The sequence below is a fragment of the Maylandia zebra genome, unplaced genomic scaffold, assembly GCF_041146795.1.
Source record: "Maylandia zebra isolate NMK-2024a unplaced genomic scaffold, Mzebra_GT3a scaffold02, whole genome shotgun sequence".
NCBI classification, from domain to species: domain Eukaryota; kingdom Metazoa; phylum Chordata; class Actinopteri; order Cichliformes; family Cichlidae; genus Maylandia; species Maylandia zebra.
The window spans coordinates 1,053,547-1,070,304 of NW_027490032.1; the positions used below are offsets into that span (position 1 = coordinate 1,053,547).

The 16,758-nt window shown below is 39.0% G+C and overlaps 1 protein-coding gene across 1 annotated transcript; it reads left to right on the forward strand.

Annotated features, from left to right (window-relative positions):
• The first annotated feature begins 11,973 nt into the window (after positions 1–11,973).
• On the forward strand, positions 11,974–14,900 carry LOC143415726 (E3 SUMO-protein ligase ZBED1-like). Its single transcript, XM_076881120.1, has 3 exons — positions 11,974–13,508; positions 13,806–13,956; positions 14,062–14,900. Exons 1-3 carry the CDS (start codon positions 12,238–12,240, stop codon positions 14,506–14,508), a joined length of 1,869 nt encoding a protein of 622 aa, XP_076737235.1. The 5' UTR covers positions 11,974–12,237; the 3' UTR covers positions 14,509–14,900.
• The last annotated feature ends 1,858 nt before the right edge of the window (positions 14,901–16,758 follow it).

Sequence of the window (16,758 nt, forward strand, 5' to 3'; positions counted from 1 at the left end):
GTTGATCGTCCAGGTGAGTGAGTAGAGTTGAGTGTGTGTGTGTGTGTGATCAGAGGTGAAGCTGCTTCCTGCTTGTTGATGTTTGTTTCTAAAGATGTTGTTGATGAGACTTTGTAGAAAGCAGCTGGTCTGAGTGATGTGATCAGAGTGCAGTAGATAATGTCTGACAGCAGTTTGAAGAGGAAATGGATTCTGTTCTTCACTCATCACCTACCTGACAGCTGACACCTCACACCTGTTTCTCACCTGCAGCTCAGACAGGAGGACAAAGTGGAGATGGAGGGAAGGAGGATGAAGGAGAGAAGAGTGGAGCTGTTGGATTGAAAGATGGTCTGTCACCTTTTGCTGTTCTTCTTGTTGCTGCTGTCATTTTGTGATTATAAAGAAAACATAAACAGCAAAAGAATCAGTATTCATATCAGCATCTAGCTAAACAGTATCTTAATTAAAGTATCTCAGGGCTTTTTCCAGCTAAACTGTGAGTCTCCTGCTGCTGATCAAAGTTATCACTGTTGTTAGTAGTAGTGGTCATTAATTTGCTCTGAAGCGTCATGAGGTCACTCATGGAAGGACATTTTGAAGAACTTTGACATTACAATTAATAATCAGACTACTCTACCTCCAGAGGAACAAACACTTGATCATTCTCCCCCTTAGTAAATAGTAGGACTGCATTTAGAAGGGAAAGAAGAATGAAGTCATTGGTTTGTGAATGTAATTAGTAATTTATGATCTAATGAATCCCAAAGATTGACTGTTGGATTTGTAAAATGGATACAGTTTTTTTTTTAAATACAAAGAAAGTGAAAAACAACCAATTTAGAAAGGAAATTGTGTAATTTATGTCAAGATCAGACTACATGATTTCAGTCTAAGTATAGACTGGTCAAATGATACAGTGTTATACTTTGGTTGGCAATGAAAATGGACATCATCCAAGATAATCTTATATCATCGTGTAATCTGAATCTGGTATCGTTAACGACATTGACATTTACACTATTCTGTCCAACACAGTTCTAACTTTTTTTAAGACTGAAACAGCAGCAGGTCACATGATTAATTTACTGCAACAGACTGAACATTTAGCTTTGTGGGCTAACAGTATTATGCGTTTTACACCTGATTAACAGTATTCAAATATTCTGCTTTGTTATGTTAACTGTGAAAATATATACAGTGGGGAGAAAAAGTATTTAGTCAGCCACCGATTGTGCAAGTTCCCCCACTTAAAATGATGACAGAGGTCAGTAATTTGCACCAGAGGTACACTTCAACTGCGAGAGACAGAATGTGAAAAAAAAATCCATGAATTCACATGGTAGGATTTGTAAAGAATTTATTTGTAAATCAGGGTGGAAAATAAGTATTTGGTCACCTCAAACAAGGAAGATCTCTGGCTCTCACAGACCTGTAACGTCTTCTGTAAGACGCTTTTCTGTCCCCCACTCGTTACCTGTATGAATGGCACCTGTTTGAACTCATCATCTGTATAAAAGACACCTGTCCACAGCCTCAAACAGTCAGACTCCAAACTCCGCCATGGCCAAGACCAAAGAGCTTTCGAAGGACACCAGGAAAAGTATTGTAGACCTGCACCAGACTGGGAAGAGTGAATCTACAATAGGCAAGCAGCTTGGTGTGAAAAAATCAACTGTGGGAGCAATCATCAGAAAATGGAAGACATACAAGACCACTGATAATCTCCCTCGATCTGGGGCTCCACGCAAGATCTCATCCCGTGGGGTCAAAATGATCATGAGAACGGTGAGCAAAGATCCCAGAACCACACGGGGGGACCTGGTGAATGACCTGCAGAGAGCTGGGACCAAAGTAACAAAGGTCACCATCAGTAACACACTACAACGGCAGGGAATCAAATCCCGCAGTGCCAGACGTGTTCCGCTGCTGAAGCCAGTGCATGTCCAGGCCTGTCTGAAGTTTGCCAGAGAGCACATGGATGATACAGCAGAGGATTGGGAGAATGTCATGTGGTCAGATGAAACCAAAGTAGAACTTTTTGGTATAAACTCAACTCGTCGTGTTTGGAGGACGAAGAATACTGAGTTGCATCCCAAGAACACCATACCTACTGTGAAGCATGGGGGTGGAAACATCATGCTATGGGGCTGTTTTTCTGCCAAGGGGACAGGACGACTGATCCGTGTTAAGGACAGAATGAATGGGGCCATGTATCGTGAGATTTTGAGCCAAAACCTCCTTCCATCAGTGAGAACTTTGAAGATGAAACGAGGCTGGGTCTTCCAACATGACAATGATCCAAAACACACCGCCCGGGCAACAAAGGAGTGGCTCCGTAAGAAGCATTTGAAAGTCCTGGAGTGGCCTAGCCAGTCTCCAGACCTCAACCCCATAGAAAATCTGTGGCGGGAGTTGAAAGTCCGTGTTGCTCGGCGACAGCCCCAAAACATCACTGCTCTCGAGAAGATCTGCATGGAGGAATGGGCCAAAATACCAGCTACTGTGTGTGCAAACCTGGTAAAGACCTATAGTAAACGTTTGACCTCTGTTATTGCCAACAAAGGTTATGTTACAAAGTATTGAGTTGTATTTTTGTTATTGACCAAATACTTATTTTCCACCCTGATTTACGAATAAATTCTTTACAAATCCTACCATGTGGATTCATGGATTTTTTTTTTTTCACATTCTGTCTCTCACAGTTGAAGTGTACCTCTGGTGCAAATTACTGACCTCTATCATCATTTTAGGTGGGGGAACTTGCACAATCGGTGGCTGACTAAATACTTTTTTGCCCCACTGTATACAAACCAATCCAACTTTTTTTTTTTTTACAAAGCACCTCAGAATAGCTGGTACAGGACCAAAGTCCTGTACAGTAAATAAGAACAATACAATAAAACATCCATCCGTTCGCTTCCGCTTATCCTTTTCAGGGTCGTGGGGAGGCGCTGTAGCCTATCCCAGCTGTCTTAGTGCGAGAGGTAGGGTATACCCTGGACAGGTCGCAGGGCTTAGAATAAAACAAATATCATAAATTGGAATTTATATATTACAAATACTATTTAGCATTTGTGTCCAGTTGTTCAAAAGTTGAAACTTTAGTTAAAAAAATTAATCTCTTTATGACACAGAGCCCATTAAATTTGTTAACCTGAGAGTTGATCCTCCAGGTGAGTGAGTAGAGTTGAGTGTGTGTGTGATCAGAGGTGAAGCTGCTTCCTGCTTGTTGATGTTTGTTTCTAAAGATGTTGTTGATGAGACTTTGTAGAAAGCAGCTGGTCTGAGTGATGTGATCAGAGTGCAGTAGATAATGTCTGACAGCAGTTTGAAGAGGAAATGGATTCTGTTCTGTTCTTCACTCATCACCAGTTATTGACTTTGTTTAACTACAGTATTTAACAGATGAATTACAGTTTAAATTTAAACCTCCTAATGCAGAAGTTCACCCCCTATTGAGTTTTTGAATGCAAGTAGTAACCAGAAAGGGGGCCATTGTTGTTTAAAGTGAGAACACATCTCTGCATTTCCCCCAGCTTCTCAGAATGACGGAGGAAGTGGTTTTTATAGAGAACAAAACCGTTACAAACAACCTGATGTGTCAACTGAAACATCAGGTTGAAGTTGGACCACACTTCCCTTGGATCACATGCATGTTTTATTTGTTGGTTGGACTTTTCACAACTGAATTTTATTGCCTTTTCCTTATGTGAGAAAGTTCTTTGAATTTTTATTTTTCTACTTGCGGTCATATGCTGATAATTCAAATGTTTAAGAATGTAAAGAGCATTTTACTGTGTATGCTACGTATGAGATGTTGGCTGTATGCTATATGTTTATTACATGTAATTAAAATCAGATAATGCTGTGGGGACTTTGTCAGTTTTGTTATTCTCTTCTTGTAAATGAGCTCAGTGCAGAGAACAGAAAGCTCCTAGTTCCTCTTTAAAGTCATCACATGATCAGACTAAAGTCTAAAGGATGGTATTAGTGAAATGGGCAAAAACAATCCTTAAAGTACATCTGGTAATTTCAACAAAACCTTCATGACTGTAGCTCTGTAAACGCAAACCTCTGGGTCAAATATCAGTTAAATTTATAAATTCTTGTTTTATTGTTTCCCAGCCTAAACGTGTTATCTCTAAAGGATGACGATGTGTGAGATAAGATAAGATAAGATAAGATAACCTTTATTAGTCCCACACGTGGGAAATTTGTTTTGTCACAGCAGGAAGTGGACAGTGGAAAAGTTATGAGGCAAAAATTAGAATACAATAAGAATAAATACAGTACACAACTGTACAGAATAGAATAAAATACTATATACAGTAGAATACAATAAAATAAATATACAATAAGATAAAAATAGAATACAAATACAAATACTATATACAACTGAGTAAAAATACAACGATGACAGAAAGGATTATTGCACTTAGTATTATTGCATATGTATGGATGTGTGTGCTTGATCAGTTAAAGTGCCATGTTTCATGACTGTATGTATGTGTATATATATGTTTATGTATGTAGATAGATAGGTGTGTGTGTGTGTGTGTGTGTGTGTGTGTGTATATATATATATGTATACGTATATACAAGTCTGTCTCTGCAGCCAATTCAGTTCCACTGTATATAATATAGTGTCAAATCACAACAACAGTTGCCTTGAGGCATTTTTGTTGTAAGGTAAAGGCCCAACAATAATACTAAATGGCTGCACCGTGGTGATGATACTAACATGAAACAAAACCAATGTTGTATCTATGAATAGGACAAACCTTTTTCGTCATGGATTCCTGCATCCTCCCACCAGAGATGAATGCAGAGGAGGTGAGAAAGACACATGAGGAGAGAGGAGTCATAATGAGATGTCAGTGATATTTGAGTTCTAACTTCATATTAACAGGGTTTCTTTTTTTCCCTCTTGTGACATTAAAAGTCAGAGGTCAGATTAGCCTTCAAGTGTTGGGTGAACAGAAGCTCTTTTGTTGCCACCTACTGGCCTTTATTATTCAGTGACTGGTGCCTTTATACACAGTGCATCCACTCATTGGCCACTTTATTGGGTGCATCTTGAGAATACTGGATTTAACCCCCTGTTGCCTTCAGAACTGCCTTAATCCTTCATAGCAGATATTCAACAAGGTGTTGAAAAACACTAATCCAATGCTTAAAATGAATCTTAAAAATTCTTACAGAAAAGCTGCTGCCTGTCTGCTGTAGAACTTTGTATAAAATGTACAAATTGAATGGATTACTCCATCATCTAAACCAGTCTGTTGAGAGCAGGATGGCCACCCTGTGTGTGTTTTTTCTTTCACTCATTGTACTGACCTCCACCCCACCTAAAGCTAGCCAGTTAAATATCACAGTTTACTCCTTCTCTTGTGGGCAGTATGGATTTCGAATATGTTTCTTTGTGTTATTAACAAACTAAACTGGGTTGTTTATATTCACTGTTTGTGGTGTAATTTTTTTTCACTTTATTTTGTGGAGGAAGAGCTTACTTGTAGGGCTTGTAGGGGGATATGGCCTAAAATCCATATCGAGGAATAATTTGAAGCACGTGAGGTAACAATATATATCGCGATATATTCTTTTCTTCTGTATAATGTATTTTCCACACTATAAGGCACACTTTAAATCCTTTAATTTTCTCAAAAATTGAGAGTGTGCCTTATGTATGAATTCTGGTTGTGCTTACTGACCTCGAACCGATTTGGGCGTGCAGAAATCTGTTAAAAAATGTTTTAGTACAACTTTGGTAAGCCGCACTGCTTGATGGATTGTCAGAGCATTACTCCGTCCGTGTCAGGTCCCAAAGTCAAACGAATACTGAGAGTTAAAAATGGTCTAAATTCTTTCATCTTTAATAAAATCATCAGCGTTGCTGCTTTAGCAGGTGTAACAATTAAGTTTAACATCCAGGCATCCATGAAAACAGAATTTATTAAATCTAATGGAGTTACACGCTAGTTCCCACCTAAACATGACATACCATGTTCTGACTAGGGATGGGTACCGGTATCCGGTACCATGATGGCACCGGTTCTGACATAAACGGTAGTAACCAGACCGAAAAGCAGCGCACATTTCGGTGCTTTTTTTTCCTGAGATGTCATACACTTTGAATTCTAGCCAATCATTTTACGTTTCCGAGGATAGTAGGCGGGCCAGGTACGTACGTTCTTTTAGAGCAGAGCTACAGATTAAAAATGCCCAAGGCGAAGCGGTCAAAAGTCTGGCTGTACTTCACAGCAAAATATGCAAACTCAGCAGCCTGCAACAAGTGCTTTAAGGTGATACTGTGCAAAGGAGGTAACACCTCAAATCCGATGAAACACCTGGTGACGCATAGCGTTTTTTTAAAAGACGAAAAATGCGCCGTATTTGATAGCTTGCTGCGAGACCTCACACCGAGCGCATCTACTGCGGGTGGGTTGCCTGTTATCGGACCCGGAGTTAGCAACATCCCCCAAAAACACGAAGAGGAGAGTCCTGGCCCCTAGCCCTGCCAGTGTAGCAGAAATGATGAGGATGATGATGGCAGCAGCAGCAGCCGTTCTTCTCTGCGTGAGTAGCTTAATGTTGTCCGTGTGTAATTTACGTTGAGTAGGCTAAACACGTTATTACATTAATGCATGTAAGGTGAACTAGCAAACATCATCATAGCTACATGCGGCTGTCTTCTTGTTTGATGGCAGATACTCCCTTCACCCTGGCAAAAAAGGCTAAAATGACCAAAGAAAAAGTGGAAAACAGTTAAACATGAGAGGTTTTTGGACAAAGTTTGTGTTTTTTGCCATTGTTTAAGCACTGCTTCCAGCCAAGAGTGATACCATATATGCCCCATAGCTGCAGAAAAGGCTAACATTGTTATCTTTTTACAAAAAAACAGCTGAACATGAGAGGTTTTTGGACCAATTTTGTGTTCTCCATTCTTTAAGCACCGGTTTGAGCACCGTTTAAGCACCGGCACCGTTTCAAAAGTACCGGTTTGGCACCGGTATCGGATAAAACCTAAACGATACCCATCCCTAGTTCTGACTGAGAGATTTTTGAAACTAATTAAAACATAAAGCTCTGCTACCACTTCCAAAATAATGAAGACAGAAAACTAACAGCAGTGGCGTTTGCAGGGTTACTAAAGTTGGACTACCTGGTATATATTGTTGTGCTACGTGATTGCTAGCGCCGCAGCTATGTTAGCATAACATTAGCACAGTGAAGCTGGAGGATGAATGCCAACTTTTTCCCACTCGATAAACGTTAACGTGAGGGATTCTGGTGGTCAGGGACAAATGCAATCGCATAGCAGGATGCTATACACGGGCCAAACTTCAGTCAGGAGAACAACTGAGATTATTCATCCACAATACGAGGTTGGTTATTAATATACTGCAACAACATGGGAACAGAGCAGCTGCGAGAGAATTCAACATTAATGAATCAATGTTACGGAAGTGGAGGAAGCGCAGTTTTTGGCTTTCCCCATATTTCAAAAGTGCTTCATCTCTTTGCCATGACTGTTGCCCGGCATAATTTGCAGATGATAATGGTTGTAGCCGCTGCGATGCACTCAGAGCATTAATGACTATATAAGAGTGCTGACTGTGTGCATATATAAACTTAATATGTCAACACAAAAAAAAACAAGTGTTCACATACCCAGGCACCTGCCTTTGCTTACTGGGGTGAGAGGCTGTCCTTAGCAAGGGAGCTTAAGCAGGGGCGGAGCGTGGGGGTGGCTTACTGGGCTTAAGCCCGGGTTGTTTTGTCAGAAGCCCGGGGTATTTTGGAGTGTAATTTTTTCATAGTTAGATGTCTGGCTGACAACTGTATAAAACAAAAAGCAGAGGTGTGGACTCGAGTCACATGACTTGGACTCGAGTCAGACTCGAGTCATTAATTTTATGACTTTAGACTTGACTTGAAAAAATGTTCTAAGACTTGTGACTTGACTTGGACTTTTACACCAATGACTTGGGACTTGAATTGGACTTGAACCGGTTTACTTGAAAAGACTTGATATTTTACCCCAAATATAAAATTTAACATGCATATTATATAGAGATTGAAAATGTGACGTCATTCACGGGTAGAACCGCAAAGGATTCTGGGAACTCGTGGCAAGCGGTACTAGCGCACGCAGGCTTTCAATTAAAATCAGTTATACAGCGATAAAAAGAAACACAAAAATGTCAAGAAGCTGTTGTATTATTAACTGCAATAGCCGGTCGCATGACAGCCACGGGAAGCCGACGGGTAAAGAGATCGGTTGTTATCGGATTACGTCGTTGAAGAGAAATTGTTCAAGCCATGTTTCCGAAGTAACAAAGACGCGACGGATGGCCTGGATTGCAGCCATTCAAAGATCAAATATAACGTCCCAGAACACTCCAGCTCACAGGTTAGTCTGCTCCAAGCATTTACACGAAGGTCAGTGTTTTTTAGTAGTTAATACGTCATTTTCATAACATAATTGGTGATATAGGTTACAAGCAAGTCTGGCGCTGAACAGAAATTGTCGCGCTATGCTCCTTTGTTTATTGTGCATAAATAGTGAATTGTCCTGACACAATATTGCGTTTCGCTTCTGTTATTATGGTACATTGACAAAAACATATACTTTTATTCACAGGATAAAACAGGTTTTTTGTATCACTAATTGTCCAGTACGATTATAGCATACAGTATTATTGTCACTGCTACATTTCTGTGATGCTACCAGAAATTATTTCCACTACTAATTAATTACCGTTGAGCTCAAAGGTCCTATTAATAAACGGTTAATGAATGTGTATTTATGACGACGATTTGTGAGACTGGTAAACTTATGATACGTACGATGGTCTTTCGTTCTACACGGTGCATTTCAAGGTCCTGCACCCATCCGTCGGTAAACTGTACCTGGGCTTGTTGCAGTGACCTGAAGTTACTAAACTTCATGAGTGTGTGCACTCATTCCAAGAAGCGTATAATTATAAATATGCATATAAATATGCTAAGATGAGATAGCTGACTTCATCTAACTAGCAAATGTTGTCCAGGCTACGTTGGTGATGCAGTTTTTTTTAATGTGTATGATATTTTTGTCATGCGATTTTAAAGCCGGTCCTACAACCGCATCCAAGAATGACATGCAGCTTATCTCAGAACTGTCGGTGAAAATTATTCTTGGAGCTAGGTTTAATTGAGCTGCATTTTAAAGAGGTGCAATTTCACAATTTGTGTATATTTTCTAAGTTCACTATTTTGTCATGTGTTGAGAAAAACACAGATTAAAAAATTACATGGTCTAATATTTACATTTAGCATAACTGCAACATTATTTTTTCGTGTTTTTTTTTTTTAAAGACTCGAAAGGACTTGAAATTCAAAGTTTCAGACTTGTGACTTTACTCGGACTTTTACACCAGTGACTTGAGACTCGACTCTGACTTGCCTGACATTACTTGAGACTTGACTTGAGACTTGAGGATAAAGACTTGAGACTTACTTGAGACTTGCAAAACAATGACTTGGTCCCACCTCTGACAAAAAGTACACACAATATTCGAAGCACATAGTGCACACTGTGGGAATTTACGACTGTGCGTGAATCCCCCCTGATATTGGTATGATCCGAGCTCAGGCACTAAGCGACTGAGCGAGGGGGCGGGGCAGCTGCTACCTGTGTGCGCTGTTGGAGAAACGGAGCCAGCCATACTAAGGAGAGCTTAAGTTTAACCAGGTACCAAAGCAAATCATTCGTACCGTACAAATAATGTAAATATGACGGTGTATCACGAAAGATTGATATCAAACTGATCACTTGACCCATATTACGTTACTTGCTCTTCAAGTGAATCAACAAATGGCGAAATTAGGGCTGCTCAATTAATCGAATTTTAATCACGATTACGATCTGGGCTTTCAACGATCATTAAAAATGACTGAGCCGATTATTAGCCCCTCCCTCATGCTTTACTCTCGCGCTGCTCCATGTGGCAAATCAAGCGCACTGCTCTGCATTTCGAACACGCGTCACAACAATTAAGAGGACCCGAGGGAAGCTCGGAAAGCTAAGCAATAGTTATTTGGAGAGGAGTGGACTGCCGTTGGTTGAAAAGAGAGGTAAAAAAAAAAACTTAAGTGGTGTGGAAACATTATGGCTTCGCGGAGTCAGACGTGGATCAAGTAGACACAGTGTGTAAACTTTGCTATGGTGTCGTAGCTGCACCACAGAGCAACACTGCAAAGTTCACATTTTTCATTTATTTCTTATATTGCAAACATTTGCACTGTTATCAGTATTTGCACACTATTTTATATTATTTTTTAAAGTCATTATTCAATACATTGTTATTGTTAAACCTTTAAAGCCGGTCAGAGCAGCATGCTCGTTTTGTGTAACTATTTTTAAATCCCTGTAGAACCTGAACGCTAAGCTAGCACAATAAATTTTTTTCCATATGAAACCAGAGGAGTTGTACTTACATCTTATGCCATCATTTGTCCTCGGTCACGGTTTCCTTCCACATATAGCTTTGCAAAAATTGCATAAAAAGAGCTTGCAGGAACAAAAACATAATATTCCAGAAACACGCTTTGCCGATCCGATCAGCTGTTCTTAACACTTCCCACATTGAAAAAGACGTCAACGTGAACTATCGCAAGTGACGTCATTTTTGCGGAAAATGTAGTTTTTTACTTGTAGGCCTTAGAACTCGAATTGCACTGCTGGAAATAGTTTATTTTGATGCACATGCACATTCTTTGCAAATTTGCATCATAGGATTGTTTTTTTGTTTTTCCTGCAGTATATAAAAATTGCTGTATCTCCAAAAATAAAACTATGAAGACACTCAAAAAAAATTTCCTGTTGTTGTAAACTATTTTTTGCAACTTTTTTGTATTTAAAGTTTTGAGGGATAAACCTCTTAAATTTCTCCAAGTAGAAATATATGTAAAAACAAAAACGATTTTCAATTTTTTTGTAGTTTATTGCACTTTTTTGCAATTAATGTAGTTACTATGGACTTAATGCATACACATTTTTAAAATATGGGCTATAACAGTTGTATTGATGTATAGCAACTTGAAATGCTCCCACAAATGGCACTACAGCATGTAAAAAAAAATAATATAAGCTCTGGCGGACGAAATAAATATCGTCAAATAATCGTGATCTCAATTTCAGTGAAAATAATCGTGATTATCATTTTTGCCATAATCGAGCAGCCCTAGGCGAAATGAAAAGCCGAACAAATGCTATTTTTTTAGAGAGTCTTAGCTTACGTGTGTTTATTTCATATTTTCAGTTGTTACCCTCCCCGACTAAATCGGTTTCAGTTATGTACTGAAATATAAGAATGGACATTAGAGGCTTCTTTCAAAGAAAAAACTCAGGTAAATGTTATTTTATATATTATGCTTTGCATGTTGTTCAGTATATTTCTATGCAAAACAAGAGGGATTTGAGTACACAGCAGGATATTCACATTTGTAACCAGATATTTACATACACTTTAGGGAGAAAACATTTTTACTGTACAACATCAATTTAGAGTAAACTTTTGTTTTAGATAAATATTGAAATATCTTTTGAATTAGTTAAATGTCAGAATAAAGAGAGACAGAGCTGTCTGTTTTTTATCACTTTCATCAAATGTAGGAGTACATGTACACTAAGTTTATTGTTAATTAATAAGAAAACTCCAGACGATTCCATTCTGAGCTGAAGAAGCTTCTGATAGGTTAGTAGAGGCCATGTGAGTAAATTGGTGGCACAGCTGTGGATGCATATAAGGCAAAACACAGAGCCTGTTTCTTTGACATGGGAAAATCAAGAGATGTCAACCAAAACACCAGGAAAAGAACTGTGGAGCTCCATAAGTGTGGCTCAATTTTGAATACAATTTGGTGCCATTTGCAATTAAGAAATACAGATAGTTTCTCTCTTTACTCTTAAAGTTAACAAATATGTTTTTTATATTTATCAATCTAAAAAAATAACATTTAGTCTGATTTGATATTGCAATTAAAAAAGTGTTTGTGTTTTGATCTGAAGAGTACATAAATATTAGGGGTGGGTTTAAAAAATAGATTCATCGATTAAAATCGATTCTAAATGGAATAAAACGATATCAATTCATTAAATCCTGAAATCGATTTTTTTTATACATATGTAGTTTGCCGCGTATGAAACTTGCAAGCGGTTAACATGAGGAAGTCACGCGAGAGTTAAGTGACCTGGACGCATGAACCATCATGGCTACTCCCGGGAATGTGCCACCGAGCCTAAAGGCAGATGTCTGGCAACGCTTTGGATTTAAGAACTGTGAAGACAGTGAAGAGCCGGACAAAAGCAAAGCCATATGTAAGATGTGCAAAATGGAGGTAAAGCACTGTGGAAATACCACAAATCTCAGAAATCATTTAACGAGGCATCATCCAGATATCCTGCTAGCAAAAACGGCCGACACCAAGCAACGCTCACTCGAAAAGGCATTTGCAGTGAAGTTTGAATCCACTTCTCCACGTGCCCAAAAGATAACCCAGTCTTTGGCAACTTTCATATGTAAAGATATACGTCCGTACAGCGTTGTTGAAAATGATGGCTTCCAAAACCTCATTAATACGCTAGAACCACGCTATGTTTTACCAACACGCAAACATTTGAGTGAAGTGGTAATCCCAAACATGTATGAAAAAGTGAAACACGATGTTACAGCCTCACTCAAGTCAGCAGAGAGAGTCGCTATAACCTGTGACAGCTGGACATCCAGAGCAACAGATAACTACCTGACTATCACCTCACACCATATCGACCAGGAGTGGAGACTCGTGTCTCATGTCTTACAGACAAGAACCACTGAAGCAAGCCACACAGCAGCTAATTTATCTGAAATTATGTTCAAAGCAATCGAAGAATGGGAGCTTACAAACAAAAATCCAGTCATCGTAACTGACAATGCTGCAAATATGGTGCGAGCTGTGGAAATAACGGGCTGGTTGCACATTGGTTGTTTTGCCCACACACTCAATTTAGCTTCACAAGCAGGACTGAAAGTTCCAGCTGTTGCTCAGCTGCTTGGCCGAGTGAGACGCATAGCATCCTTTTTTCATCGCAGCACTGTTGCAAGTCGCAAGCTTAAAGAGAAGCAAAAGATACTGAATCTACCTGCCCATAAGCTGGTGAATGATGGGGTGACCAGATGGAACAGCACATTGGAGATGCTGGAACGCTTCCTAGAGCAACAACCAGCAATCTCTGCAGCTCTACTCTCACCTGAAGTGAGGAGAAATGACAGTAATCTCTGTAGTCTTACAGAGGCTGACATAACTGATGGAGAAGATATAGTGAAAGCTTTGAAGCCGCTGAAAGCAGCCACACTGGTTATGTCTGAAGAAAAGTCCCCGACCCTTTCCATCATTGCACCTCTGCATGCACAGCTGCTGGAGAAGATGATCAGTGTCTCTCACGACTCCTCACTGATTAAAGACCTCAAGACTGCTGTATACGACAACTTGAAGTCAAGGTATGTTTATGAATTGTGTGTATATGCCATGAATGAGTGTAACTGTATGGATGCATGTATTACATGAAAATTCTTATTATAGTGAAAAAATATATATATTATAAAAATGTTAGTTAAGCCCTCTTGTCTAGTAATAGGCCTTTTGATTTTATATCTATCTATCTATAGATGTTTATATATAAATTATGGAAACAAAGTCATATATTAATGTTTCTGATCTTGCATGAGTGTATGTAACCATGCACATGTATATCCAACATAATAAACTGAGTTAAATGTGCAAAATCTCTTTTCAAGATATGTGGCCCTAAAGGACAAGCTGTACATTGCATCAGCATTAGATCCTCGCTTTAAGGCCCTGCCATTCTTGTCCAAAGAGACCTGTAACAACACATTCTCTCAGTTGGTGTTGGAAGCAGCAGGTTTGGAGAACGTGGACACAGCTATTGTGAGTTACAGAAACAAAAACAAAAAATTATTGGTTTTTTTGCACTACTCGAGTTAGAATATAAATAGTAATTTCTTTATTAATTAAGTTTTCATTTTTCTACAGCGACAGTCTGATGGTGACACATCTGAGGAAACTGTCCCTGACATCTCTCTTGGTGGTGTTGATGAAGTGGATTATGCCCCTCCAATTAAGAGGTCAAAGGACTCTGCATTAATTTTTCTCCTTGGGCCAGCCTACTCAACAAAAACCACAGCACCACAGAAAACACCAACTCAGAAGGCAAAGGAAGAAGTGAATCGATACAGGGACGTTGAGCCTGTTGCACTTTCTGAGGATCCTTTGATCTGGTGGAGGGACCATGAAAGGGAGTATCCTCTCTTGGCTCTACAAGCAAAGCAGTATCTTTCCATACCTGGGACCAGTGTTCCTTCTGAACGAGTGTTTTCAACTGCTGGTGACATTGTTACCGCACAAAGGAGCTGCCTGACTCCACAACATGTAGACCAGCTTCTCTTCTTGCAGAAAAACCTTACAGTCTCAAAGAAGTGAGAGGGTAGTTATAAATAAGGATAAATTGCATTAGTTTCACAGAGGTTTTACAATACTGTTCAGTATGTTTTCATTTTTTGAAGTATTTTAAAAGGCAGTTTTTCATTTTCTGATCGGTCAGTTTCTGTCAGTTCACTTGTACACGCTGTGTTATCCTGTGTGTCTCCAAAACACAATAGTGGATTTCAGAAAAGCTGTGTGAGACACTAACAGCAAAACTATTTCTCTGAGGTTTTACTGATGTTTACAAAAGATGTGTTCTATTTGCACTGGATCCCTGATCCACTTGAAATGTATGTATGAAAAAATATATATACTAATGTTAATTAAAAATTACATTATTTAACTGCTTTAGTATCTGTTCTTAATTTTGAAATTTATGTAATTCATTCACAAGGCTTAGAGGGTTCTTTTGACAGTACATATACAAGGTGAATTATCATAATTTTATATATACCCATATGGAAAAGATATATATAAATCTTATAAAGTTTTTATCTGTCTTGTATGAAACTTGTATGAAAAGCATACAAGAGTGAAAACACATATATCCCTTGAAAAATTATATAATGAAACTTGTATGTTTTGTATACTTACTAAAAAATATATGAAAGTAATGAGAAAGTGGCCACTTTCATGAGTAAATCATGTATGTTTTTACTATTTCTTTTCCATATGGGTATTATGGTTCATATAATAATATTTCGGACTGATTCAAAATCGAATCGAATCGAATCGTGGATCGAATCGATTCGGGACCTTCTGAATCGGAATCGAATCGATTCTAGAAATCAGTGACGACACCCAGCCCTAATAAATATCTGGTTTCAACTGTATATTTGATGATTGTCAGCACAAAGAGGGAGAGAGAGGAACAGAGAGAGAGAGAGGAACAGAGAGGGAGAGAATGAGGACAGAACAGAGATGGAACAAGAGCAGGTGAGACACACATGTTAGTCAAATGGTCGTTTACCAAAAGTATCACCGTATCATAGGTCCTCATGTATCTCGTACCTAGTGTTTCTTTTTAGGTTTGCTATTTTTCAAATTCTACATTTATTAAGCTTGAACATTTATTAGGCTTGTTTGCACAACAAGGCTAAATAATTATATAAACTTTTCTCAATCTAAATATTGTACTTTGGTAGAATTAAAAAATAAATGTAGTGCAGGTCTATGATGATTTTTAGTGCTATCATCTAGTTCTGATTCTGGTTCTGTCTTGGTTAAGTCCTAAGTAGTGATGAGTTTGAACTCTTGTAGTCCTGTTTTAATTCCGGATCAGTTCTGGGTCTGGTTGAATTGGGGTTTAGTCCACGTGTCTTGATACAGCCCCGACTTTGTTCTGCCTTGCTGCTTAATTAAAAAACTAGTTTAAGGTGTCCTGCACATGTGATATATATTTTTCCCTATATGAAGTCGTTCTTTTTTGAACAAAACTCAAAACAGAGCCTATTAATCTTTCAGTCATTTCTAACCCCCCCCCCCCCAAAAAAAAAAAAAAAATACCACATGCATACTACCCTTTAGGGCTAAGCCCCGGGTGTTTCAAGTGTCTGGCTCCGCCTCTGAGCTTAAGTATCTGGGGATCTTTTGTGCACAATAGGTGGAGCATGAGTTGGACCGGCAGATTTGTGGGGAGTCAGCATTAATGAAGGCATTGTACTCAACTGTCATGGTGAAAAGAGACCTGAGCCAAAGGCAAAGTTCTACCAATCCATCTACATCCCAACCTGTGGTCATGAAATTTGGATAATGACGGAATACAAGTATCCATATTTATTTTCCTTTATTGGGTGGGCTCAGCCTTGGAGATACAGTAAGACGCTTAGACATCCAGAGGGATCTCAGAGAGGAGCTGCCTACTTCTGTGTTTTAAAATGAGCTAGTTGAGATCCCTCCCATGCAGATGTGTTTCAGGCACTCTTAAGTGGGAACTGACACCAAGGTAGACCCAGAACCTGCTGGAGAGATTATATTTCTTATCTGGCCAGGGAAACTATCGGGATCCCCCAGTAGGTAATGGGAAGTCTTAGTCCCTCCCACCATATGTGAGAGCAGAGGAGATGAAGAGAAATGAGGAGGGAGGAGACAGAAAACAGTTTTTGTTTTTAGGTCCCCACTAAAGCTGGATTTTATGATATTAGGCATAACAGTGTTAATTTCTTTTTGTTACAGAAACGTAATTTAGTTGACAGCAGTGATGGTGGAGCTTGTTTTCACTTCTAAGCTCATATTTAAAGTTTTCCC

Excerpts from the sequence above, each read along its gene's own strand:
- LOC143415726 (XM_076881120.1), top strand. The coding sequence starts at position 12,238 with ATGGCTACTCCCGGGAATGTGCCACCGAGCCTAAAGGCAGATGTCTGG. Across the intron at positions 13,509-13,805 it reads TACGACAACTTGAAGTCAAG|ATATGTGGCCCTAAAGGACA; the intron begins GTATGTTTATGA and ends TCTCTTTTCAAG. Across the intron at positions 13,957-14,061 it reads AGAACGTGGACACAGCTATT|CGACAGTCTGATGGTGACAC; the intron begins GTGAGTTACAGA and ends ATTTTTCTACAG.